Below are 27,983 nucleotides of genomic sequence, written 5' to 3' on the forward strand. Positions count from 1 at the left end.
TTGTATGGCTGGACATTAGGATGGCGGACTAAGTGCTTAATTGTCGTCTGACGGCACTTCCTACGTTCACAATAAAAGGAACATTGAAGGAAGCCCTTGTGTAAAGTCACTATCAATTAGCACCAGGGATGAAGGGTAGGGAGACATATCTAGCATGAGCCATCATGTGACCATGGTGAGGATGAGGAGGACGGAGGAGATGATGTAGATGCAGCCCACCACCAGTCTGCGGTACCTGGCTTCCGGGGTTGAAGGGGGCCAGGATGATGTAGTTGTCGCCGTTGGATGCCTTCACCCTGGTTCCCTTCAGCGTGGCGGTGTGAGGATGCTGGAGGTGCCGCGGCCTGCCGTCCAGCTCCTCGGCCGAGCCGCCCTGGGCGCCCCACCTCAGGGTGCCCACGCCTACGCTGCCGCCTGCGACGCCGTCCGAGCCGTTGACCAGAAGCCTCCGGGAGGCCGTGGTGCGGTGGTGCGCCGGGAGCGGAGGGATAGCCGGCGGGGTTCGACCGGTGCCCAAGTCCGGGGTGCGCCGGCGGGCGGGTGGCGAGGGCGTGTCGTAGTTGGAAACGGGCTGCTTGTAAGAGGGTCGGTGGATGAGACCCTCAAAGTTGGGCTTGGCTGAGGGCCCGCTGCGCCACACCACAACTGTGATCTCATTTGCACTGTTTCTGTGGTCACATGACAGGATTGCATTAATTATTAGAGAAAGAACGCTGTTGATTGTGAATAAAAATAATCCCAAAGTGCTTTAGAATACATAGCTCAATCTCAAGTTTCCACCAATGCTATCACGGTCTCTATTCTTTGTCAAAGTGAGAATCGTACAGATTTGGGATACTACTCAAAGTAAACAAAATGGCGGGTGGTCTTACCTAATGGCATGAGCCAAGTCTGCACATTTCCACTGCTCCACGGGCTGACCATTAAGTTGCAAAAGCGTATCCAGGTGCTGTAGACCCGCCTGGTCCGCAGGGCCTCCTGCCACGAAAAACCACAACAAAGACACGTCACTCAAGGTATACGATTCCAGTGCATGTGGCATTTTTTTTTTTTTTTTAAAGCTTGTTTATTCGATTGAAGGAGAAAATGGATGCAGGTTCCCCCTATTAATGGCGACACCCCGCTGCTTGGCTTGATCCTCGCAGCAATCCTCAAAGCGAAAAGATGAAAAACAGAAGGCCACATGTGACATTATTTTTTTATGACAGGGAGAATTATTCATGAGGGTTCAAAAGTAGATCGATAATTGGGAAATAGGTGCAATATGGTGAAAAAGAGGCGGTTTAAATGCACCAAAGTGAGTGAAAATAGAAGCAGATAGTAAAGCTAACTGGTTATGGGTAATAATAATGAATGGCAATGTGTGATTTTACAAGGAGCAGTTAAATTAGTTTCCACTATCACTCCATTTTACAAATTTGCAAAGGTTACCAAAACTATACATCGTTATGGTACCAGTTTTTGGAAACCAAAGCACATCAGTGATTTTGACACCCAAGGGTGCGGGTGTTGATTTATTCTCACTCATGGTCTTCTCACCATGTGCAAAGGCCACATTTTGGATGCCTTCCATTGATTACTGTATTTTCCTCTTTTTTTGTTTCATAGTGTAAAAGCAAGGAAACTCATGGTTCACTGTTCCAAACTGTACCATAGCAAGCTAAAGTGAACATCTATACTTGGCAAAATTTCTTTGCAAACCCCAAAAACTCTTCAGAAAATGCTGATAAAAATGTTCTTTACAGAGAACAGGGGAAATGTGAGGAATATTTTGGGGGAAACTGAAAATACCCAAAAGTTAATTATCTGGCCTGGCACCTGGAGGGGTCCAAGCATACTTTAGGAGGAGGCCGGTGCCCCCCTGGGCCACCCTCTAGCTCCGCCAGTGCACAAGACACTCCTCGTCTTCTTTTTGTATGCAAAGAAAGGACAATCATCTGAATGTCCTCCATTAGTTACTGCTTTTGTCTTCTTTGTTCCATTCATTAGTAAAATACACAGTGGAGCTGAATTTATCTATATCACAATACGCTTCGCTGTCTGCAAAAAAACAATATGGAATCTTAGGTTGCCACGATTTGCGTGCAATCCTATTCTTTGTTCAACTAAATATAAATAGGAAACATCAGCCAAATCAGGATTAAATATTCCAACTCATACCAGAATCTAAACTATACTGCTTGGTAGAAACATGGCTTGATATTGTTTTGACATTCTTGCCTGGATCAACAGCCTGCACCCTCACAGGCGAATCAGAGCAGATGGTGAATCCGTATCCATCCTTTCCTCGAAGGATGGTCACCTGCAACACAACAAGCAGATCATCAGTTTGGCTTTGCATGGCCTTATTTGCACTCAACAACCAAGCGGAGGATATGAAAGTAGCGGACTGGCAAGGAAACCAGGAGTAATTAAGCCGATTTGTTTTCGAAGTCCGCTTCCTATGTGAACTGTCTTGACGGCAGTTTTCCTGAGGAAGCCAATTAGCTGAGCTGGTGAGAAAAACAACTCCCACAGAGGGAAGACTGACTTTCTTTGTTCACCGCCCACGGAGGAATGCCTTGCCTCATTGTCAGGTAACCTGGCTCCCATTCATATGCCAAATGTGTCGCCCTCATAAAAGACCGATATGTGGAAATTCATTGACTGAAAATACTAGGATGGAAATTGATTGTCGAAGTTTGGCCGAAACAATACGAGTTTCAAATTGTCTTCGCCAGGGTCGTTCACAGCATTGCAGTTCCATGTACCCACTACCAATTTTCAACTCAATCACATTTCTGACAGGCTTCAAATTCATTTGATAGCCATACGTCCCATTTTGAAATACCGGAGATAACGCGAGTTGTTTGCTGTCCGAGGTTTCTGCGTCTTCTTTTTAGATGTCAAACTTGTGATTTATCTGCTGAATGCATGCTGCGCATTTAGGCTTGAGGCAGCTTCTTTTCTTGTCCACAATGTGTTGTTTGAACTGACTGGAGGTGGTGTGACAGATTTACCCTCGGGTGGAGAGAGGAAAGGAAACATCCAGAGATCCAGCCAATATCAGGAGTGACTAAATCTGACCCAGAATCATCAAAGTTAGTCCACGTCCAATTCGGAACCTTTCCACCAAGTTTAGCCACAATCAAAAGTGACCACTAGGGTTAAATAAAATTGTTATAAAAAAGGGGAGATTATCAAAAACAAAATGTATTCTCATCAAAAGTATTCAGTGGCATAATGCTACTATTTAGGGGCCCTGAAGCTTGCAATGACCCTAAAACGTCAGACGCAATTGCAAATTCATGAGAAAGACGGCAAAGAAACGGGTGAGTAACGGGGCAAATTCTTGTGACTCAGTAATCACAAAAAAAAAAAAAAAAATCTGACTGACAGAAGCAAGACATTTTGAAGCATCTCAAATAATATACAGAATATATGCGCATATATTATAGGTGCCCCTAAAGTTCCTGGAGGTGGCAAGTGACATACTAATTGGACATTAAAAAGTAATAATGACAAATTAGGGGCTATTATGTTAGCCATTGTAGTGCAGTTTACCTATTCATAGACCTGCAATTATTAAAATGATTAAAAATATCAACCTGCCCACTATGATGGTCAAAGCGTGACCGACCCCAACATGTTCCTTTCCACTGTTTTCTGTGGAAAGTACTGATTACAAATCCAAACAAACAAGCGGTTTCACTGTATAGCTAAGCACAGTTCAACTATACTCATATTTTCAGGTAAATAAATACTGCAGTGCAGGAATAAAATCATAATGTGAGCTGACAATAAAAGTAAAAATAAGTTTCTTCCAGTGTTCATTTAAAATATATGAGCGGAGAGATTAATATTTCAGCAAAATGGACACTGGAAATATGAATGGATGCAAACCATGGGTTTAAACATATCTTGTACACTTTAAGACAGGCTCATATGTGTTCATGCATGAGCTCTAGAGTGTTCCTCTTTTTAGCATTCATCCCTCAATGCACCGCCTTTCACTGAGCACGGAGAGGCACAGTCGCTAATTGCAATACACCGCTTGTCTTAATTGTGACAGCGTTACGTGTGTATCATTAGTGAGATCATCCATGCTTTGGGTTGGATTGGAAATCACACATCACACACATCTCCTGGTCAACTAGTCATTTTCCTCTTCCTCTTGGGTAAGACAATGTTATCTGGGTCAGTATGTTCAGTGAGTGGAGCGCCACACACGCACACAGAACTAATGGCGTTATGTATTTTGGTGCTAAGGTTTTCTTGGCCACACATGACATTACGGAGACTAGTCTACAAACATGTCTGATTATGTGTCTTTCAAAGCTGCCAATATGTATCCACAAGGCTACATTATTTTATTTCATTTTTAAATTGTGACTTACAGTTGTGTAAAAGTTATGAGAAATATTTCTTATGGTCGGATTCTTACGCAGCTAATATCCCAAAGAGTATACATTTTAACTGATGACCACACACATATACTATAAATATACAAATAGAGAAATATATAAATACATTCGCAGGGGTGTGCTTAGTTGCTCTCATACTGTGTGGCGTTCTCAAGATGACGGGGGGGGGTAATTTCGTTCCAAGACCAACATAATTAGGTAGACCCCAAGGAGCACAAAAAAGCCCACAGGCCTGCTCTAAAAATAGCTCCACAGTAAAGCAATTTTTTAAAATTGTTAACAATTGCAGGGATTGGGGCAAATAAGATTTACATATTTTTCGGGAAACTCTGATCAGTGATTGGCTCCATAATCCTGATCATGTAAATCCTAGTTGAGATGCTGTTTTTTTTTATACTCATCTTGTATCAGAGCTGTACCCTGAGGCGCTCTGTTCTGATCTATTTTGATGTCTGACACACTAACACACACACACCTGTGGTAGTCTACATCCGATGCAGAGGTGACACAACCCGTGAATGGTGTGCATCACGCCCCCTCCTCCTCTTCCTCCCGCCGTCCCGTTCAAGTCGGCCGAAAGAACGCACACGCTGCGGCGCTGGTTCTCAGGTCGCCCGGCACCCTTGCAGCCCGAGTACCTCCACAGCCGCCTCTGCGCGGCCGAGTGCGTGCGGGCGGGACTTGGCGCCACCTCCTCTTCCTCCTGCTGGGACTTGAGCGTGTTGTGGATCATCTCAGCCTCACGTCGCTCAGAATTCTTTTTATGCAGCAAAAGTCAGATTCCCAGGAAGTTTGTCGCTCAGTTTGCTGAGCTATCTTCCATTCACGATTGGTGGTAATGATGTCATCAAGGTGGCGATCTTCTTCAGTCTTCTTCTTCCAGATTGGTGCTCTATGGCCTCCTGAGCTCGCATGGACGGCCGGCGACGCGGAGTCGAGACTGGTGCTCGGGCCACTGTCGCTGCTGGCAGGAGCGCTCATGGGAACTCTTCAGCAGCAGAAGAATAGGAGGAAGTTCCTCCCACCACCACCAGCAGCACTGAACCCCCCATTAACACACACATACACACACATAGACGCACACATGGACCCACGCATACCTCGCCAACCTCCACGGCCCGCATAGATTTGAGTGTCTGCCCGCGATAAGGCCCGTTTGCTTCCTGTGTCCACACTATGAGCTTCTCATAGGTGCCGCAGATCACTTTTACAGATACACACACACACAAAGTTGCAATGAATGTCAGAGCAACAAGTGTGTGAATGAGATTGAATGATTTTTTTTTTTGACGTAATCAAAAAATGCAAGCGAGCACCACTTGTGGGCAAATGACTGTGACGCAAGTGCGTCCACACTTCCCTCAACCTTTATCCAGACTTGTTTGTTATGTTTTCACCTTCCATATTTCCTCTGCTTTTCCTTTCAAGCCCCCACCCCCTCCCCTGTCGACCAAATTGTGCGGAAATTCACAGCTCTGCGAATCCATGACAATCGCTCCTCCTCTGCCAGTTATCCAAACATCACTTGTATTTTTGTTTTTAATATCGACACCCATGGGAAAGTGGTGGTAATCTGACATTAAAAAAAACATAGACAAGAAATATTGGCAGCTAGTTAGACTAAATTATTAGTATCTCGAAACTTTTTTCACCAACTGGAAATATTCGTAACAAAAAATCAGTTTCGGGGTCAAAGCGTTGTCATTATAAAAAAAGTTGGAAAGATAATGCTGTCCTAACCGCTTTACAGATGTGAAAATAAATTAAACACGATTAATAATCTTAATAATCAATCTTACTGACTTCTTACTCTGCTAAAATGAACAAACCATTGCATAACATCACTTCTCATAATCGTTTTCTCTGAACATCCCTTGTTGTCCCTCCTTTTTCAAATGTTGAAGGAAAAAAAAGCGATGATAGCTGGACTTTTGAGATTGGAATTTTTGGTCAAAAGTATTTTTCAAGTTTTAAATACTTTTTAAGCAACATTTTTACTTTACATTTTTAAATCATATGTTAACTAAACTTACTATATATGTACGGCGATTAACATCAACACGTTTTTCTGCTTTTACGTAACTAAGCCACTTCCTTTTTCGTAAAAGACGACACCACTATACGAAAGGTGCCATTTTGAAATGAAGCGAGGTGAACTGTAAGATTCTCACAGCAAAAACTAATTTATCATTCTGCATCTGTATCCAACTCTGTGCCCAAGTTAGTCATCAAGGCTCTCCTTTGGCTAATGAATCACAAAATGTTCGTGTATGGTTGTGAATGTCCCCTTGTCAGATATCCACACATACAAGACAGCGACTAGTGTGAGCAGGAACAAATCCCTTTAATTAACGGTTTGTATCTTTACATGTCTATCGCTGGCATTGGCCATCTCGTGGAATGAAACACTGACAGGGAAGGAACAGAAAAAAGGGAGAGAACGTTCCCCAAAGCGCTAATAAAGAAGCTGCGGAGGGCCCATTTTCTTAAGATCCTCTCATAGTGGAGGTAATGGCAGCTTTTCCCTGTTTGCTTTTTTGAAAAGCGGCTAGGGTTACCACGTCAAGCACACAAAAAACACTTTTGTCTTGCTTTCACGCGGCGCTGTTCACCTCTAAATGGGCAGAAGGACGGATTAGAGGGCGAGAAGAAAAGCATGTCTCAGGGGAGAGGAGATTGAAATGCTTGTCTCCCGGCCAGATGAGGCCAATCTGGTCTTTAGTGGTGTGGGTTCACGCTCTCCCGGATGTAAAAAAAAAAAAAAAAAGTAGCTATCAAAGGAGGCGGCGTGCTCACAAGCATTCAAACCAACACGGCAGTTCCAACATTTTGAAGGTCACATTGTTCCAAGTGAGAAGGATGTGAGACAACTGTCCAAGTGGCCGATATTGCCAAAAACAAAACAAAAAAACACCAAAGCGCTTGCTGTCAGATTGGATTGTTAAACGTAAACAAAAAAGAAGAAAGATCAGCAGAGTGATTAGCAAATCTGCCTCATAGTTCTGAGTTTTAGGCTTCTGTTGTGAAGTTTGTTCTCCCTGCACTATGAATGTGAGTGTGAATAGCTGTTTGGCTGGAGACCAGTCCAAGGTGGTTCCCGTCCCTTACACCAAGTCAACTGGGCTAGGCTCCAGCTCACCCAGGACCTTAATGAGGCCAGCACCATAGAAAATGGTGAACTGATGAATAGGAAGTCCATTAAGTCGGGTCGACTGATTAGCAGCATGAGCTGTTTAATAGCTACGAGCTACTTTGGTCATGGTCATATTCTTAAAGCTGGCAGACATCTTCATGATGTTATGAAAATGTTGATGTTTTATTGACTGTATATATTACAGTAGTTAATTTCTTTTCACACTTTTGTGCCATTTTTTTCAAAGCAATGGCGAAGCGCATCTGCACTCACCCCCCCCCCCCCCCCCCCCCCCATCTACTACTAGTTGTCAATTTGGTTGACTTTTGGATGATAAAAAGGACACATTACATTTTTACACTCCCCAAAAAACTACAAAACTGCAATCCAAAACTCGTAAAATTTGGAATCCATCCAAAAATATAAGGGACAATACGATGAGTGTGACAACTGTAAGTCAAGCAACAAATTCTTACTTACGCTTCATCACAATTTTTGGACAGATAAATAGTTTTATTGATCATATTTTCAGTGGCTAACTTTGTTTAATGTTACACTTGGGTGGTAAAGAAGCATATTAATAAATGCAATGAGGAGGTAAAGTGGTAATTTTTTTATGCATCAACTACTCATTTGTGAAATACACAAAATAAAAAATGGCTCACATTTTAGTTTTGTCTATAAAAAGACATTGGCAAATTAATTCAAAATTTGCAAAAATACTAATAAGATCTAAATTTTAGGGAAAAAATATGAAGATTGTGAAGTTAAACTCAAGCCACTGTGGCCAACTGCATTAGCCAAGAGCTTTTTACACTTTTTTGCAAAAACAATGCAAAATGTGTCTGAACATGCATATCATACCCTTCTCATTTGTCATTAAAAATTATGTTTAGTTGTTTTAATTACTTTTTCAATTTAATATGATTAATATTTTAGTTTTTTTCCCAATATTACATTTTTAGTAATTGTCTTATTTTTACACTTAAACGACAGTAAAATTTTCAAATTATACTTAAACATTGCTTGTGCAGCAAATATCATCGTGATGAGGAGTTTCCATTATTTCCGATGGGAAAAATATTAATGTTTCACCATAGATATTTTCCATTAAGCAACAACAAACAAATCCAGCAGTATTAGAGTTAACTGTTCTAATATTGGACAATAACCAGGATACAGATAATACACAGAGAATGCACACAATTGTAGCTATAGGCAGATAGCAGGCAATCCATCATCCAAAATCAATTACAAATGAACTGTATATAATTGAATTGAATTTGGCTGCTTCTGGTAAACACACACATTCTGCACGTACTGTACACACACATGGCCAGTATACATCTGCTCTGGGATCTTTGTCAAGACAAGAAATGACAACTCGCTTAAAGGGTGACTAGGTATCCCACTTGTGCTATGATTCCATAAAGGAAACTAAATTGGAAAATAGCACTAGATTAAAAGAATGAGACCCTGACACATATTGGAGATGTGCACCCCCAATAATATCAAAACAATCTTGGTCGTTCGAGGAATATCCAAACTCTTGCTTCACAGCCAACCTCGCCCTTCTTTGTGATACATGGCCAACAGACAGATGTGTCAAAGCCATTAGCACAGTGACAGATCAGGAGCTAATGCTCGCCGACAAGCAAAGTGATGCAGGGGATTGCGGTAACGAGGGGAGTGCAATGGCTGATAATGTTCATCATGACTCTGCTGCTTCGATCAATTGTAGCATCATGTAAGGAGATACCTTGTATGTGTTGTGTTATTATATTTATTATTTGTTATTACATGGACTGTGTACAGTCCATTTGCATTATTACTACAGCCAACAGGGCTGGAGGAAAATCCAAAATGTTTTTTCTCCACTTTTGATTCAATTTAAGGTGCATAAACACATCACAAACAAGACTCAAAATACTGAATATAGTTGTAATATTCTTTGAATAACCTTGTGATTTTATAGAACACATCAAGTGGCCAACACCTCAAGTGTCCAAAGCCCTCAATGAGCCTTGGGTAAATCCATGAAAAACTCATGCGTCATCAGTATAAAAAGCCCAGAAGGATGATGAGCCATATGAAGGGAGGACCAAGGGCAAAGTGATAGCGAAAAAGATGAAAGTCTCAAAAGATTTTCCATTGCCCTCGAATTTAGCCCATGCATGTACTTTGCCCCTCCTTCCACTCTCCCGTGAGACTGTCCCGACACAAACGTCACAATCATCTGTTGCTCTGATTCACGATGAGATACAGTACATAAGAGGGCAAATGAGGGAGGCCAGGAGAAGGCAGCCTCTCCACTCAAACATGATTGTATGGATATTGCTGCCAGAGTTTAATCATTCATTCATTCATTCATTCATTCAACTATTGTCTCTATTGTTGTGCAACCGAGACACTCATACAGTGAGCATTTTTTAACAGTTTGCCGAATGTAGCGGCATCATCAACTACCTTCAGTTTACAACAGAGTTGCGTCAAAACTTGGAAATCACTTATCTACACGAAGAAAGTAGTTAAGTCAGAAATACAGTAAATATTTGTACATGAAAAATATTTCTAGGCTATTAAACAAGCTGATGAAAAACAGTAAGTATGGCGGTCACGTGACACATGAGCATGAATTAGTCAATTGGCTGTCATAAAGAGAGGACCGGTCTAGCATCCTCGTTACATTGTCTGTACAGAAACTTTTTTTTAAATTCAAACGAAAAGGGACTTACATTTCTGCAACAGCCTTGTCAGGTAAACAATTCAGCTTGTTTAATGACAAGCCATCCTTTCGCTTCACATTCGAGTCACATGCAAACAGGCATCTTGACATACATCTTCAGTCAAGGATGGGAACATTTTTTCCATTTCATTTTTTTTTCTTGTTATTTCTGCCCCATTCAACCCCCAAAGACTGAATTCAATTAGTTGCCATGGTCTGGGAATGTGTGACATGGAACTTAACACAGCCGCTAACTTGGTGAGGGCGTGTTTATGCATGATGAGTTTCTTAAATACCGACCCCTCTTAGAGGTCATCAGTCCTATCAGCTGTGACTATGCACGCATTCGAAAACGTAAATGAAAAGAGGTGCGCTACTCACCGTTAAGCATTGCATATTCTCAGGTTGCTGTGTCTCAGGGGCAGCACCATGGTTCGACAGCACGGCCTCTGAAATGTAGACAAAGGAATCACGGGCTGACACTGTGCCTTTGGAGCACATTTCAGCTGCCACAAAACCACCTTTGGATGCAAAAGTACCTAAAACAGTTCTGAGAGTCCATAAAAAAAAGTGTCTCAGATAAGGAGAGGGTAATTGATGTGAGCACTGTCCAGCAAGGACTGTGACTTGAACTTCTCAACGCAGACTTTGGTAAAATCCCACAAGATGCGAGGATCTCACAAAAGTGCCTAAGAGAGGAGGAGTGCAAGGGAGAACAAGTGAGAGGGAGGGAAGAGGAGGGAGGGCTGAAGAAGAGAAAAGGAACTCCTCTCTCACTCTATTATCCGTCCGTCACAGAGCTCCTGGGAGGGTTTCCATGGTTACAGGAGACTCCCGCCTCATGTGTCCCTTTTAACTAATGCTCAATAAAGGCTGTATTCAGCACGCTGGCCACAATGTGGATTTTTCCCTCGATGCCTATTCCGTTTCTGTGTTTACAGCTCGTCGCGTCACTTTGTTTGCCTCTTCTTACAAAGTTCTTAGTTGACTTCCCAAAGATAAGGCAAATCCATTCAAGCCATCTTTTCCGAGTGCCACGCCCTTTTTGGTCACGTCTCCATTAATTGACTGAGATGGGATTGTATCAGCTCACCAAACACTTGATTAGGTAAACAGATTTTTTTTTGTTGCATCTCCAGTGGTCTATTAATACATATAAATGATGTAAATAAAAACTATTTTCATAATGTGGCCCAATACATGTTATTCCTCATACTTCACAAACTATGTACAATCCTGCACAGTCACAAGGGAACTGCATATAATAGGCAAGAATATTTTCAGGGTCTTTTTTCAAATGTTCTGTATCAGCACATGCTCTCACATTGGCAAAAAAATAAAGATTAGTTCTAAGAATATATTATGACTTATTTTTAATGCCTTATTATATATATATAGGAGTTATTTCAACGCTTATTTCAATGCCTTGCCTTTGATGGGAACCTCGACAACTATCCAAATAGTTTCCACACGTCACTAACTAGCCAACTAGCTGTCCCATGTTTGTCAAAAAAAGTAATTATCCTCTAACTAATCCTACTGTATTGTCGGGTAAAACAAATTATACGATCACCAAGAAAAAGTATTACAGGCAAAAGTGGGTTGCAGAAATGTAAAGTTAGAAATACTTGGCACTTATAAAGTTCAGATGCAGCCAAACGCCGTGCACACTGACAAAAGAAAATTACACACATCCTTTTCTGACAAGTTTTGGGCAAAGCCCAGAGTACATGGTCCAGTCTCCCGGCTGCGGTCTCCATGGAAATGCAGAAGATTAAACAACAACAAAAAAGAAGATTCCATCTGAATCAGAAAACTTCAGGGGTCCGGCAGGGAAAGAGAGCGGGGGCAACCTGGCTGGCGTCAGGCCCAGGAGTGAAGCCTTTTGTCTGCTTAGGACATCGGGCACGATGGCGTGGAAGCAGCTGGAAGCATGACTGACATCAAAACAGAGGCAGAGTCGGAGCGACAATAAACGGTGGAGGCAGCGGCCAGTGGGAAAAGTATACACGGGAGGGAATAAAAGGGGGAAAGGGAAGATTAGAGACAAAAAAAAAAACAAAGAAAGGAAATAAAGATGTTGGCAGTCTTCCAGCGTGAACAAGTCGACTCGACTCTTGTCAAGACCACTCATCCACTTGACACTCGCTCCCACTTTTCACCTAACGACAACAGCAAACAAACAAACTTTTGATGGATAAAGTGGAGACTTGTAGCGCTAGACCGTTTCGACATCAATCAGTAGATTATAGCCCATGAATTAATTAAACCGTTGACTTTAAAACAATGGGCGACAAGACTTCTGTTTTGAAAACCAACTAACTTGATTTGATTTGAAGGGTGGGAATAGCAGCTATACAGCAACCACAAGTAGCAATATTTTTTTGTAGTCCTGTTGATGGTACAGTAGTTGTGATTTTCACACACAACTAGCTAAAAAGACAATCACCGATTAAAAATGACGCAAATGTGAACTAACAATGCATATAAACTTCTCTTGGCTGCTTTGGAATGTCTATGCCCACGAAGCAAGCAACTGACTCATTTATCACATGACGGCGCCATATTAAAAGACTCTCGGGCATGCCGTGTACGATCAGCTCACGCTTGACACATTTCACTTGCAGTGCCGACACAGCCGGGGAGCATCATGTCAACTGTGTCTCGATGGCTTTCATAAAAGACATGAAGAAAAAGGGATGATGATGATGCTCAGGCGAAGGCTGAGAAGGGTAAAATTGGTAAATTAGGGCAATAGAATAGAAGATCAGACAACAAAGCTAAATGCAATCAAAGTCTTAATGAGAGGATAAGGTGAAATATTTTAGAGCCTAAAAAAAGAATATGTTGTAAAAACTTTGAAATATAAATGATTGATATTTAAGGCAACAATGTTAGAGCAACATCGCAGGCAAGTTTTTTCTCATATCTCGAAATGGGGGTTTAATAAATTGAATAAACATTCTGAAAACTCTAATATTATTGTCATGAAATGCAGGACAGCCAATCACAGCAAAATTAAAGTCATACAGCAGAAGAAAAAAGAGAAGACACGAGTTCCAAATACAAGAAAAATAAAACAATGAACAACGCTGGATCAAATATATGCTTGAGGGGGTAAAATAAACAGGAAAGATAAACAATGGTAATAAAAACATGGAATAGCCTATAACTGATGACTACCAGGTGGGTGCACCAATAAGCGTGGAAAAAACACAGACATTAAGTCCAAATCAGCAAAAAGGGCCAAAAAAATTAACATGAAACAGAAAGACCACCACTAACATAACCAGACTAAAACAAACATGAAATAATCAGGCTGTTTTCCCAGGCTCATTTGTCCATGTGTATAATAGTGTAATAAGCTAACAGCCGTCCATTTCATTTAGACAGGCATTTTTAATATATGCACGACGGGGGGAGATCTGCTCACACAGCAGCAAGCACAGATGAGTACTCTAAGTTCCCACGCCAAACTGCGAGTAAAATGTTAGAAGGGAGCGCCTGCTCCATTTATTATTTACAATACCAGGAGCACTCCACTGATATTTGTCATTACAGCGGAATACGGGTGCTTCGCTACTGATGTGCATCTTCGAAAGCTTGATTTTAATGTGTTAAATTCACCAATAAGATGGATAGCCTTCAAAGGGTTAGCAAAAAAAAAAAAAAAAAAAAGAATTGCCATGTCATTTTTCTGCATTTGAGGAATGTTTGGCTGCCATACACGCACAGTTTTTAAGGGTACCGCCCCTCGGCACACGCTCAATAGAAGTTAAGGAGTCAGGGTTTTATTGCAGCCCTACGGTATAATTAGTTGTCATCGTCTGGAAGATAAGGAGCATGCAGACAGAGTGACAGTTTGTCTGGGACAAAAGAACTAAAAAAAATAATAATAAATGGTCTCCTGGCACAGCCTCTTGAGTCTGCTCTCCGGGTAGAGTATTTTTGTTTGACGTCTTGTATATTCAGAGTGGAAAAGTGATATTTAATTTCCAATATTGTTGTATTATATTGTGTAAAAGGAATGTGTGGCAATTTAGTACAAAAAATATTATTCTGAGTAATCAAATTTTAATCAGCACTGAACAGCTCCCCTGACCCACCTTTGAATATGCAAATAGTTATAGTCCTTTCCGTCTATTCCCAACCTTATTTTCATCTGCTTCACTCATTTGTACTGCAAGATTTAACACTGTTGTTTTGAGTTATAAAAAAAGGGCCCCTTTTGCCCCATGAATATAAAATGCTCAATGCTCATGTCTTAAACTAATTTCCCCAAACCTACTGACATATACGTACTATATCAATGTGTCAGAGTGGTGTCGTGCTAGCTGACAAAAAAACATATCGCTTGTTAAACTTATATCAATGCAATACTGCTGCACTAGTACTAGTAGTTGTATTTATTATAATAAAATTTTATATTTATTTTTGTCACATTTGAATTTGTAAAGGTACTTTGAACTCTCATTTTAATCTTGTTAGTTAAAAAAATTATCATTTTAGTATTCATATTTTATGAGGACAGTTTTCAATCAGATAGGCATCAATTAGTATGTTAATTATTTGGAGAACTATTTTGCACTGCAAATGTATTATTAATTATTACTATTACTATTATTATACTTCTTTCCAATTGCCCCACAATCAAAAATTGTCATTCTTCTGAAGCCAGACAGCCTCCTACCATTTACTTTGTTACATATTACTTTTAGCATTTGTTCTTGTGTTTATACCACAAACCACAACCACAATAATACGATCAATTTGATATGACATCAAAACATTATTTTACTGATTTATTTAATTATAAGCTCATATTTTGCGGCCCAGTGAGTGCATACACTTTAGCAACTCTACCGGTCCTGGCCGTCACACTCCGGAATTCACTCCTGCACATAAACTGTTTAGACAGTAAACCATCATTGGAATAAACATTACGGAGGTGCAGTGCTAGCTTATCTCTAAACATTGTTACAATAACGTAACAGACTAAAGACTATCTGAAAACATGGTCCCAAAGATGGACCAGGAGGGCATGCGCACACACACCGTTGTATTGTACTAAATGGGCTTTTGATCATTTCCGTGTTTGTGCACGTCATTGTGCAGCAGAGCCATGGCCTACATTCTGCCAGCTGGCCTGGCAATATTCAAGTGCATGAGTTTGCACACACACCCCCCCCCCCATCCCCAGCCCCTTCACTAGAGAGAGTGCGAGAGAGACAGCACACTGGCATATGAATCTGATGAGACAGTAGTGGGGCAAGTATTACCACTGCATGAGCTGATCACAATCTGAAGCCAGATGTGCTTGTTTTCAACTGAAATCAACTTCCTCTGCTGCTCCACTCCTATCTACATTATTAAAAATATCTTAGCATGTAGAAGTCCGACTAACCCTTGAACAAGCCTTGCTATGGTCTGCTGTCGCTGCCTCATCTCGTCCCACACTTGCACTTGAAGGAAAACTCGTTTTAAAGTTGCATGAGATGTAGAGTAGCCGAGTTTGGCCAAGCACAATCAAAAACTGGGAAAGGTGTCCGTCAGCCCGTAAAATTAGTAAACCATGATGAAAACAAAACCGCCACTTTCCGGACCAATTGACATTGTCACAACGGTACCCAAATAAGACTGTGTAAATATATATATATATATATATATATATATATATATATATATATATATATAAATGGGACATACCGGGGTGAGATAAACGGGCGTCATCTCTTTTTTTATCCTTATGTTCATTACTGTGGTTGCAGTTTCAATTGCATTAGGATTTTTTTCAATATTTGTCTAGCTTGTTAACAATCAAACAGCCAAAATTAGTTTGAAACAACTCTTGGATCTCAATCCATTGTGCAAGAACAGCCGTTTGAAGAAGGTAAACTAAGCTGCTTAAAAGGGGTCAGAGGGTTATGGCGGTCTCAGGCGGGGGTCGAAAATGGGGGAAAGAATTGGGGGTGAAAAAAAAAAAGACAAGAGGGGAGTGAGCCTGTGATGACTAAAAGGAATTAAAGATGCACAAAGGTGGATGAGGAGGAGGAGGACTCGAGGCATGATCTTAAACGACTTTGCAACTTTACTTCTGTTGTGCAAAGAAGGTAATCGTACTCACCTAATGTAGGCTGTCGTCACTGAGGAGCCTCATAAACACACACACGTACACACAACCATCATGCGCATCAAGGTGTATGGAGTGAATGGGACATCCACACCAGTAGCGTGAGCGGAGTAGCACAGGAGTAAGCTCCGTGTCGCTCTATGGCGAGTGTGACGCGGCAGCAGGCTTTGGTCCAGAAACCCCTCCCTCCCCCTCTCTCTCTGTAGTCACTCTCCTAAACCCTCACTTTCTTCCCCGTTTAATCCCTGGCTTAAACATCCAAAGAAGCCACAGGGCCGTCACACATACAAGCAAGAATTGGCAAATATTTATCCCTAGAATGTGCCCTTGATAGCAAATATGACTATTATACTACTATACTATAACATACAAACTAATTTTATAATTACATATTATTGACAACGTATAAGTTAAAGATGCGAGCGTGGTTTAAGAGGCAGAGTCATCAAACACAAAAACCGATTCTATTTTGGTATTTGGATTTCTTTTCCCCCCTCAAATTCCTGCTTTATAGCGTGAGGAACCATAAATAGGAACTTAAAATTGAAGACATAAATGTACACCACACAGTTCACGTGTCAGTGGAACCGTGTGATTTATCACAGCCGGTCATAAAATGTAAACAATAGATGTACGTCATCACGTAGCACAAAGTTGCACTCAGTTACAGCTGCACCTGTTTTTCTATTTGTTTGTTTTAAATTTACAATAGAAATAATAGAATTAGAAATACAAATATTGGTGCTGTATGTGTTTTAACATAAAATAATAGAAGCTTAGAATTTCAAGTTTAAAAGTTAAATTATATGTGCTTACCATATGTGTATTTTTTTTTTTTTTTGCACAGTGCTGTAGTTCAGGATATGAAAAATTCTTACCGGTGTCATGCGAGTTTTCTTCTGCAGGCACTTTAAGATGTTTCCTCACGCCCACTTCCTCCCCAAGCAGGTAGTACCATCCACGGACCTCCTAGCACCGTGAAAGTTGATAATGCGCATGTCAGCATCAAGCTGGAATATCTAAAGCATTAAGAATGGACAGATACACACACAGAGAGATACAGAATTTCTCAAGGGCCCACGCAGTCACTATGCACTGTCCTTTAGCTTTTTCCAGCAGCTGATGACCATCTCTGAACACCCCCCAACCTCCCCTCTGCACTTCTGCCTTGTGAGCCAGATGGTGTGTGCAATTCTGTGTGTGTGTTACATAAAACTATCCGGGTGGAGGGAGCAGGCGTCTGATTTGTAATATGAATGATGTGGACACACTCATGCAAAAACAAGGACATTGCCGTCACAAGGGCATACGTCATCTGACACTGGCACACACACATACACTGGACACGGGCATCCAAACAAGCGTGAGCCCAGTCTCATTGTACTAAATAATGCCATGATGTTGACAGTAACAATAATCTCCGCTTTAAAAGCATCTTAGTCGAGTGGACAGATTTCTGCAGGCAGTGGGACACAGCAAAGGGGGGAGGGGAGGATGCTACAGTATGCAGGGAGGGATTTACACTATTATATGTTATTATTTCTCCATTGGTTCCCCTCCAAAAATATAAAAGGTTTAGAAATGAAAAAGAAAACAAAAGAGAGAATGTGAAAAGACATAAGACTTGAAAGCTTAGCCATGAAAAAGCTGCTATATACAGGACTGTCTCAGAAAATTAGAATATTGTGATAAAGTTCTTTATTTTCTGTAATGCAATTAAAAAACAAAAATTAAATTAATAAAAGGCTTGCAATATTTCAGTTGATTTGTAATGAATCCAGAATATATGACTTCTTTTTTTAATTGCATTACAGGAAATAAAAAAACGTCATCACAATATTCTAATTTTCTGAGACAGTCCTGTATTTCTGCAAATTAATTTAAATTAAAAAATAACATTGCTAGCTTCTGCTGTAGCTGCAGTATGGTTAACTTCTCAGACCAACTTATCAACTTGAATTCTGATTGGTGATAAGAAAAATCTATCCACTGTAAACTTTCTAATCCTATTATGTGATATAAAAATCTCAAGATACCCAAAAACAGACATCCCATGAAAGTTTGAGATGTCATCATTCCCTCTGTGAGATGGAACTAACACAAGAATTGTGCGCGCGCGTGCAAGTATGTGGCTTAACATTGGTAACCCCAAAGTGTTTGCTCTCGAGCATTAAGGCCACTGCCAATCATTCACATTGCACTAAATTGTTAGAGTCATGCTCTGGTGGAGACACGCACTCCATGCCTTTCTCTCTCTCCTACACACATGCACACATAGAAAGTGTGAGGGGAAGCTCTGTGGAGCTTACCTGAACTGTGTGAACCCACCTTGTGAGTTTGCATGAGGGAGCGCACGCCGAAGCTCATGCACCCCAGCAGCACACTCGTCCTGTTTAAATAAAATAAAAAAATAAACGGAATTGAAAACACATTGCTCAATGAGGCAACTTCCCCGTGGTCTAAGGTTTCTTTTCACTGACACGAGGTTCAGCTCTGCTTTTAAGCCTTTCACAGATACATCCAATGCAGATTATGATCACAAAAAACTAATCTTGTCCTTTGCATTGAGATACCTCATCAACCTCGGTGCCATTGTGTTCAATCAAAAGAAGGATTGGCCATGCATTTGGGGGCCAGGTAGAACAAAACAACAAAGATTCATATTTTGATGTGGTTTTTCAATGTGTGTTGCCCTTGGATGAATGAAATTGCACTTATTCAACCTTTTTTTCTTTTCAATACTCGAGCGGGACAAATGCTATTTATCAAGCATATTCGGTAGACACAGGCTCCCTTCTTTTGGGCGGGCAATGAAAATTATTTTCATTGGGTTATCAGTCTCCATCATTAGAGTATTCATTATCCATCAACATGCACAGATTAAAAAATAATTGGAGTAGTACTTTACATAGTGGGTACCCTTAAAAAATGTGGTGCATTAACTGTTTATAAATTAGTTATAAATCAGCAATAAGCATGTTAAAAGCATGTACTGGTGGCTCAAAGTAAAGCTATTACTTTGGATAATAGGCAGTCTTGATGAAAATGCCGATGATGCAAATGTTACCACCATATCGAATGCAGCAAAGTAGCGCGATACTATTTTAGTTTAATGCTTCACTTATATTGAATTATTTTGATTTTGATATGTGATCCTGCTCTGAAATAAGTGGGAGGTTTTATGATCCATAGAGAGGGGGCAAGAAGTATTTTTCAGTAACCAAAAATATGTATCCAATTTGTGCAATATTCTTATGAATTCTCCTCGAGACCAGCCTTCTGCTTTTAATAAATCCAGTTCTTTGGAATGCGGTCACTGCAGAAGGCCTCAGAAGAATATTGCGGCTGTTACTCGTGTCTCCTCCTAATAAATACCAGTAGACATTTGGATGGAATGAGGCTTAATTGCTTCCCAAAGATGAGCAAATCGCTTTTAATCTGTGCCCCAGAAACGGTCCAAACCAGGGACCTTATTTATCAAGCGTGCATAAACACAAAAGTGTGCAGCACAGACCTCACCAACAAGCCAAAATCAAACAAGGGATTCCCAAACATAGTTTGAGTTAGCTTGCACCACCACACAATAAATTCAATCTATCAATGCAGAAATAATCTGCGATGCAAAGGGCCGGGAGGATTTACACGCAAATGATTTGTTCTACAGAATTTCTCTGTGGGTGTGCGCCTCCAAGCAGGTGCTGAGGACGGCTTGCTGAATGGAAGCAGTAGTGATGGCACGTGTCCCCAGTTTGCAATATTGCTAGCCTCACGACATGCTTGTCGTCCTCCAGTTAAAAATAATCCTCATCTGTGGGCTGTCGCACGATTTTAAGCATTGAGTCTGATTTAAAAAAAATGTTTTAGTCTCCCACATCTTTATTGTTGTTGTTGTCAACAGCTGAATTAATTGTTCGTGATTTTTCTTGTTGCAGGGAAATTCTGAATATGTTCAAAATTCACACATGCTCGCACAGACACACAGACACACACACACATACACACACTCGTGAATCATGGTATGTCCTATTTCCCTGGCGTTGACCCTTTTCCTTTCTGCTGAGGGAGAGGTGACAAAGCAACACATGCACACATACAAAGAAGAAAATGGCAACATTAATTTTTAAAATAAATAAAAAAGTAAAGGGTATTTTGCTGCTCTGGTAAGCAAAAAAATGCATTTCAAGAGGTTTTTTTTTTTTCTCCTGTAACCTGAGCATGCATACCTGGAGGCGCCGTAAGAGTTCCACACTGTGAAGAGCAGTCGCTTGTGAAGGTCCTTGTCACGTACCACACTGTTATATATTTAAAAAAAAAAAAGGCACGTCAGCATGATAAAATGTTCTATAGTAGTAGATTGTGTGTTTGCTTACAAGTAAAAGGTGTGTAGGAAGACAGGATTTTTACACTGATGGACTATTGCCGTCTTCTGCCGCTCTCTGTGGTTGCTGTCTGGTAACATGCCCACCTGACAAAACAAGTACCGGTAGTTCTCAAAATAAGTCACGTTACAAAAACTGGCAACATTTTTAGCTTTGGACAAGAGAAACACCCTGGGCTGGTGGCCAGCCAATCGCAAGGAACATCAAGACAAGCAAGTCACATTTACAATTGTGGACAGTTTTGTTTTCAATTAACAGATGTTTTTGGAATGTGAGAGAAAGCCAGATTACTTTTATCTAAAAATTAAATTAAGGTAAACTAGATTAAGGTGAGTCTCAATCAAATCTGAGCTTTTTTTGTTTAGATTTTTTAATGAAATTGCTCATCATTTATATAAGGTGTGAGGATGATACTGTCCCTTCAAGAGCCCACCGTTCATTTCTAAAAACACACACAATTTATGGTTGACCAGTCATAAAAAGCAAGTAAATTATAGGCCTTTAAATCTAATTTTGACACCAATGTGGTGTTGGTAATGAGCCAGGATTCTAAAACGTATTCCGCTTGAGTTATGACACATCATTGTGCAGCATTCCAGAACTGCGTAAAAACAGCGGTGGTACAATTCTGGGCTTTATATTTCCATCCTAATTACATTGCATATCATACCTTTACATAGGAGTCACATGACCCTTGGTGCCCATGCAACATACCCCGTGCTTCCAAAACTGTCAAAAAAAAATGAATGTCATTTTTAAAAATCAAAACTTAGTAATATTTTGAGAGGAAATAGAACGGAACTTACCACTTACAACAAGAACTTCCTGTTCTTGGATGATTGACAGCTTTAACTGACCTGCAGAAGAAGAAGGGTGTGAAGATTGCCAACTATAAATGAATGTTGCTGGCGTGTGCGTGCGTGCATGCATGAGTGGGTGCATATGTATCAATCATTTGTCTTGTCTCATGTCTTCTCAGGCAGTTACACGTCTCGCCTTCCTTCTCCTGGTCTCTCAGTGCTGTTAACAACCATCTAAAGCCTTGTTGACCATGTCGACATGGCTCAATGCTAACATTGGCTTTGTGCCGCTCGTCTAAATTTATCCCGGTCCGAAGAGCCCGGGCCTGCACTGATAACGCCGCCGCTACCTCGGGCCCCTACTCGCACGGTGGGTACGGGGGATGTTTGTCGTTCCCACACTTAGTTTGGCATGTGGGCATATGGAAGAACAAAGCGGGAATGTCGTTTTAAATGTCTTCCTACATCTGAACTGCTGTACTCAAAAGACTGTTATGAAGCAGCCTCGAAGGAAATTCCCGGCAGCACGCGTAAGCGGCCAAGCAAAATGGCTAAGTGGCAAAGCAGACTGATTATTCTCATTAGTTGATGATGACTTTAAAAGGGAGCATGTAGTTGGACCATAGTTGGACTTTTTTCTCTGAACACAGCTAAATGTTTCCCTAATGTAAGCAACCACACATGACAAAAAAAGATTCATAAAAACGATGACGAATGTTCTCTCCGCGTAAAACGTGGTGCAATGAAGACTGACCATTAGTTTTTCCCCCCATAAACCAATAGTCTGTTGTAGTACCAACACTGACCTGTGAGAGGCAACATCTAGATTACCAGAAAAATACAACAAAAAATGTAGAAGAAATTCTGTCAAATTTAGTAGAAGTTTGCAACGTTCACCTCGAAACAAACCACAACATAGAGGAGAAAGACAATATCACCCAGTGTGCATCAAATATACCAAGAGTCACATCATTGCTAAACAAACAATTTATATTATAATTGCCGATAAAGCGAAGACATAGTGACCTAGATTCATAACAAGGAGTTCATGTCACCGTAGCCCCCTGCAGTGCCGCATAGAGACCCTGTCGGAAATGGGATGAACGATTTACATCAAAAAAGAGGAAGAGGAGTGCCTTTTCCCCTCTTTCTCCACCTTGGCTTTTAATTTGCCTTTGCTGCTTATTTGTCACATTTACATTTGAAAGCAAAGCACCCCACCGGTGTCCAATGAGGCCAGGCCAAGCGGACACTGACAGCCTTTATGTGATAACAAAAAAAATGCCTTTTTCAGCAGACAGAAGCATCAAGAAGAAGTGAACTCTATCTGTGTTTTCTGTGAGAACCAAAGTAATTTGGGGTAGTTCAGTGTGAAGAATTTCAGACAATTATTTCAGCGTATTTGGTCCAAACAGGAATTAATGGGAGGAATTGTGTTGATTTTTTTTGGTAACATTATTAACTCAAGTCTTCTTTATAACCTGATCAGATGTGAAAACACACCAAAAACCCTTAAAGCATTAATAATTGAAAAATAGCCAATATGACTGTCACGCACTTTTTAGCCTGCTCTATAGTCAAAGTTTATTTAACTATTTACTGGTGCTGTGGCAAATGGTGGGCAATTGTTGCCAGTTCTGGAACGAATAAACTTTAAAAAGCACTGGTGAAAGGTTGAGTGGACTGGACACTATTTTCTGTATGCTGAATTTGGTAGTTCTGGGTCCATTGAATTAAGGTTTCACTATTTTGCACGTATTGCAAATGACAAGCATTGTGACTAAAAAGCCACATTTCCTTCCGATGTTTTTTTAATCCTCTCCAACGCAGGCCATTAAAGCCAGCCACAGTCATAACTACTTTAAAAGATCCCATCCATATTAATAAGTGTCAACAGGTAAATACTGGATAATGGATGAGGCTTTGCTCTTTGGGTAAACAGTGCAGGTGTGGATAATACCCTCCATAAATGATGCAAAGGGCCACCTCATTTGCACATCGAAGGATGAATGGCCCGAGATGGTGCTCTCACCGTCGATTGCGATTTTTCATAAAAAATATATATACTATTGATTAAAAAAAACAATTAAAACTTACACAGTAATGCTTACCATGAGTTGTCAGCAAGAAGGACGGCGCTTTGGAGAAGCTTCCAGATGGTTTACGCAGGTAAACCCTAAAAGACATCACAGAGAATACGGCTGCAAATGAGACTCCAAGAAATGTGATGCTTGCTGCCAGTGCACATGTGTGTGTGCATGTGGTGCAAGTGTGTCCCATATTGCCAACAGAAATTCCATCAAACTCAACTGCTTGTATCAAGAATCCTACGCGATTGATCTGAGGTCATCGGGAGCCAATAAGTAAATTCAGTTAACACAATCTGCAACATTTCTAAATTCAAACCTTCAGGAATGGTTTAAAATATATATATATATATATATATATATATATATTTTGGACTTAATCAAACCAGTACAGCCCATCTTGAAAGTGGCTCTGGATCTTCATCCAGCCTGGCTATGTCATGAGCGGTAAAATGTGGTATGGGCAGTAATTGTTCACAGACACATTTTCAGGAATAGGCAGATATAAGATTTTCTTGGTTGGTATATTTCACACTGAACACCCTGAAGAACATGCAAACCAAATAAAAACGAAATATTATATTACGTCTCTTTTTCAAGTACCATGAGAAAAAAAAACGTGCAAACAACAGATTAACAGGCAAAAACATGTTTTTAATACGCACATTAAGTCGGTGGTGCTTGTGTCTGTAATGGACAAAAACAGTGATTAGGTTACAATGCTGTAATCCATCCAGATTAATCATAGAACGATTTAACACACCTCTGGGTTCAAATGTGAGTCAACAGACAAAGCAGCTATGTATTATTTTGATATGCCACCCGGCGACAGTGTACAAGTAACCCCCAGATGAACTTGATGTATTAATACTCATGTTGCTAATCCACCCACCCACTTCAAATACAACATAACCTGGGGATGCAATTCTTGCTGACAAAACTCATATCTGCATGTATCTCTTCTTTCCCCTCTCGTCTAGTTTCTTTTCCTCTGGATCATTAAAATATAATCATCTTCCTTTTTCCGCCACAAAAATCCCCCATGGTCCATCAGGTTCTTATCAGTTGGAATGAAGGGCAAACAAAAGGAGAATTATCCTGCATTTCCTTGAAAGGAAACAGGTTAAGATCCGCTTAACAATCTTCCCGTTTATCGTTTGATCGTAGTGGGCCCAAAAATACACACAGAGCAGGAGGAGAACGTGCTGATCTTGCATATATAGCAGAGTCAAGGGTGAGCAGGGAAAACAGGACGTGATGCTCAAAAGGGGGACTGGACTGAGATGCTTGGGCCTCAATCGTAAATTATTCTACTGCCAAGACAATTGCACCACATACCGATCAAACATGGAACTGCACCATGCATTCGATACGCTGCACCGGGTTATTGTCCAGAAAGAACGCTAGTGTTGATCATTTGAACGTGTGATTTTGAAAATATGAACCGTACAAGTTACATTTCTCATTGATAAAAAAATATATAACTCAAGGTGTTAGAAGGGGGAAAAAATTCGTATCAGCAAGTCGGAAATGAGGGTTTGCGTCGTGCCATGAACCCCTTTACGTACGTATCGTTTAACGTCACAAAAGTGAAAGAGATCCACAAACATTACATTCATTCTTGCAGTTGTATTCGCCCAAGCGGCCAAAGTATCGGTACGTCACAGATGCCTTGCAACATATTCAATATTTAGCACCCGACTGACAGAAAACAGATCAACATCAAATATGAATTAGTGACAGGTATGATATGATTTTTCTAACTGGTATAAGGGATGCTTTAAAAAGTAGCACGTCATTTTCTGCTTAGACGCGTGGCACAGCCATGTAGAATAATGTTCCAGCAGTGTTTTTGAGCTTTGTATATTCTGTGTTTTGCACAGAATTTTTGTAATTCCGATTAACGCTCTGGAAGTAAATGCAGCAGCGGTCTCTGGACGGAAGTAGGAAGCGTCAGAGATCTTCTATCAGAAAGATGTTGCAACTTTTCATTCACTGAAAACATGTATCGGCGACCGATGAAAGTGCCTCTTATATTAGTATATGCGATTTATCATCAAATAAACGATATTTTAAAACACAAATTTTGTCATAGTCGAATACATTTTAACAATATGATTGTTAGTAATCTTCGTACAGAAATTGTGTGAGTTCACAGCAGAAGCGATACGATTGGTTGACGAAGACTACAAGCGTACAATCTCTGTTTCAAAACTAAACAGTAGTTTGCTGGTTCATAGCAACGCGCTGCTAACGTCAGTAACAATTGCAGGGAACTGTAAATGAGTTAATCAGGAGTTGATATATTTTGCCAGAAGAAACATGACTTTTACAATACACAGCTTTTTGATTTCTCCCTAGTTAGATCTACGGCCATGGAGCTTCTCCCAGTGCTGGAAGCTCAAGAAAAGCCCAAACAAGGAATATGGTAAGCAGCAATATTAGTTTCGTTGCATAAATTTACTAACCTTGTTTGCAACCTTGTTGCCCTTTTAGGTATTCCTTGGTACCGAGTGGGAGACCCCCCGGCGTGAGCGTGGGACACACCTGCACTTACTGGCCTGGAAACGGTAGCAATGAAATGATCCTCATCGTTGGGGGAGCAAATCCTGGTGGCAGCTTCTCGCATACACACGCTATAAATCTAAGTACGGATTTTAGCAATTCTCTCATTTAAAGAACAATTATTTACCCGATTGCATGTATGTTCAAAGCACAGGCAGGAAGATTGTTAGCGATTAGTAAACGGCCAATCAGATTGCTCAGATGTCATCCCTTATACTAAAATATATACAAATTAATGACATGTTTTAAAAACACATTTGCACTGTTGTCTTTGTTTTGTTTTTGATTTGTTTTTCCTGAAAAAAATATTTAGAAACAAAAATTCCAAACATTTAGACATAAATATTTTTATTGACAACCTTTATATAATTAAGATTGCATTATAAGCACAGATTTGTGAGGTCTTGGCATTGCCAAAAGATGTTCAGCAGTGACTAGGAATCAATCAATGCAGTTTTCTTTTTGAGCATTTATGATTGTTTTGCTATATGTAAACTGTTGTTGCAATAACCATCATCTCTTGACTTCTAGAGTGTCTTGAGTGGGATGCATTGCCTTGGGAAGGTCTAAAAGCTCGATATGAGCACTGCACGTTGGTGCCCGGAAGCCCACCACAAAGCTTATGGGTGTTCGGAGGTGCGGAGCAGAGTGGCAACCGCAACTGTATCCAAAAAATCAAAGTAGCAGGTAAAAAAAAAAAAAAGACTTAGTTTCAGTACTGTGATACAAATGTCTACTGATGTGATCTACAGAAAACAAAGCCCACTGGGAGAATGTGACAGTAACGGGCGAGCCCCCCAGTCCAAGGACGTATCACACCAACTCGGCCTGTTTGGGTGGCTCATTATATGTGTTTTCTGGTGGGGAAGCAGGTTCATCACCAGTCTCGGACCAGAAACTTCACGTCTTTGATACCGGTCAGTTTTAGACTGACTTATTTCCACACATCAACCACAGAAATGTTTATATTTCAGCATGATTGTGGTCTTTCCAGTGTCTTCCACCTGGACGCAGCCAGAAACACAAGGCACACAGCCGCCGGTCAGACACGGACATGTTATTGTGGCAGCAGGCTCAAAGATCTACATTCATGGCGGCATGGCGAATGATTACTTCTTGGATGATATGTACTCTCTTGATCCAAGTAAGACTGTCAGATGTATGTCAGTGAAAATAGTAAAATGAGATTTCATTTAAATGCTGATTCACAAAATATGGTTGGTTCTGTATCGTATAGCATGAACTTAAGAGTCTGACGCTGATGTAATTGATGTGTGCAATGTAAAGGTAGCATGACGTGGGAGTTAGTGCAGCCCGAAGGAGACGTTCCACCTGGCGTGGCCGCACATTCGGCCATGGCACTGGGCAACAACATCTACATCCTTGGTGGGCTGACTGCAGATGGAGCCAGTAATGCCATGTACACATTCAACATAGGTACAATTCCTTTACATCATGTACTATTCAAACACAGCATGATTTAATTCAGTGGTCCATGACCTGTTTGCAGAAAAAAAGAAATGGACCCTAATGAAATTTGAGGGTGATTTACCCCCGAACCGTCTGGACCACTGCATGTGTTTGCTGCCATGGAAGGTAGAGGCTGTTGGAGATTGCGGTGAAGCGCAACGAGCCAACCCAGATTCTGCAGGCACACCGGCTGCCGGTCCTGAGACAGTGCACTTAGCTTTTGTATTCGGTGGGATGGACACACAAGGAGTCATACACAATGACTGTGTTGTAACTGTGGTAACATGATGG

At 40.7% G+C, this 27,983-nt stretch overlaps 2 protein-coding genes across 6 annotated transcripts in view; one reads left to right on the forward strand and one right to left on the reverse strand.

The window, feature by feature from the left end:
- The window catches only part of rgs3a (regulator of G protein signaling 3a), an 84,874-nt gene extending 58,476 nt beyond the window's left edge, over positions 1-26,398 (reverse strand). For 2 of the 5 annotated variants that reach the window (XM_088391332.1, XM_088391336.1), the window contains exons 1-12: positions 26,126-26,398; positions 23,682-23,746; positions 21,577-21,627; positions 21,441-21,499; positions 20,762-20,856; positions 20,615-20,683; positions 18,720-18,780; positions 17,270-17,360; positions 10,643-10,710; positions 2,221-2,302; positions 873-978; positions 236-668 (exon numbers count right to left, since the gene is read on the reverse strand). In XM_088391332.1, the coding sequence (XP_088247458.1) occupies positions 236-668; positions 873-978; positions 2,221-2,302; positions 10,643-10,710; positions 17,270-17,360; positions 18,720-18,780; positions 20,615-20,683; positions 20,762-20,856; positions 21,441-21,499; positions 21,577-21,627; positions 23,682-23,746; positions 26,126-26,286 (1,341 nt within the window). In that variant the 5' untranslated portion in view covers positions 26,287-26,398. Of the gene's footprint in view, positions 1-235; positions 669-872; positions 979-2,220; positions 2,303-4,878; positions 5,399-10,642; positions 10,711-16,385; positions 16,516-17,269; positions 17,361-18,719; positions 18,781-20,614; positions 20,684-20,761; positions 20,857-21,440; positions 21,500-21,576; positions 21,628-23,681; positions 23,747-24,322; positions 24,345-26,125 lie in introns of those variants that run through there. The other 3 variants (XM_088391333.1, XM_088391337.1, XM_088391335.1) reach the window with 3 other exon arrangements.
- A 244-nt stretch (positions 26,399-26,642) lies between these two features.
- Positions 26,643-27,980, forward strand: rabepk (Rab9 effector protein with kelch motifs). The gene is made up of 6 exons (XM_088392602.1): positions 26,643-26,652; positions 26,754-26,909; positions 26,975-27,139; positions 27,217-27,366; positions 27,510-27,659; positions 27,733-27,980. The coding sequence occupies exons 1-6, from the start codon at positions 26,643-26,645 to the stop codon at positions 27,978-27,980; spliced, it is 879 nt and encodes a 292-aa protein (XP_088248728.1).
- The last annotated feature ends 3 nt before the right edge of the window (positions 27,981-27,983 follow it).

Source organism: Syngnathus floridae, chromosome 12, assembly GCF_059516105.1.
Source record: "Syngnathus floridae isolate MCC-2025c chromosome 12, RoL_Sflo_1.0, whole genome shotgun sequence".
NCBI lineage: Eukaryota > Metazoa > Chordata > Actinopteri > Syngnathiformes > Syngnathidae > Syngnathus > Syngnathus floridae.

Coding starts and splice junctions, on each gene's coding strand:
- rabepk (XM_088392602.1), top strand. Junction 26,910..26,974: donor CCAAAAAATCAAAGTAGCAG/GTAAAAAAAAAA, acceptor TGTGATCTACAG/AAAACAAAGCCCACTGGGAG. Junction 27,367..27,509: donor TATGTACTCTCTTGATCCAA/GTAAGACTGTCA, acceptor TGCAATGTAAAG/GTAGCATGACGTGGGAGTTA.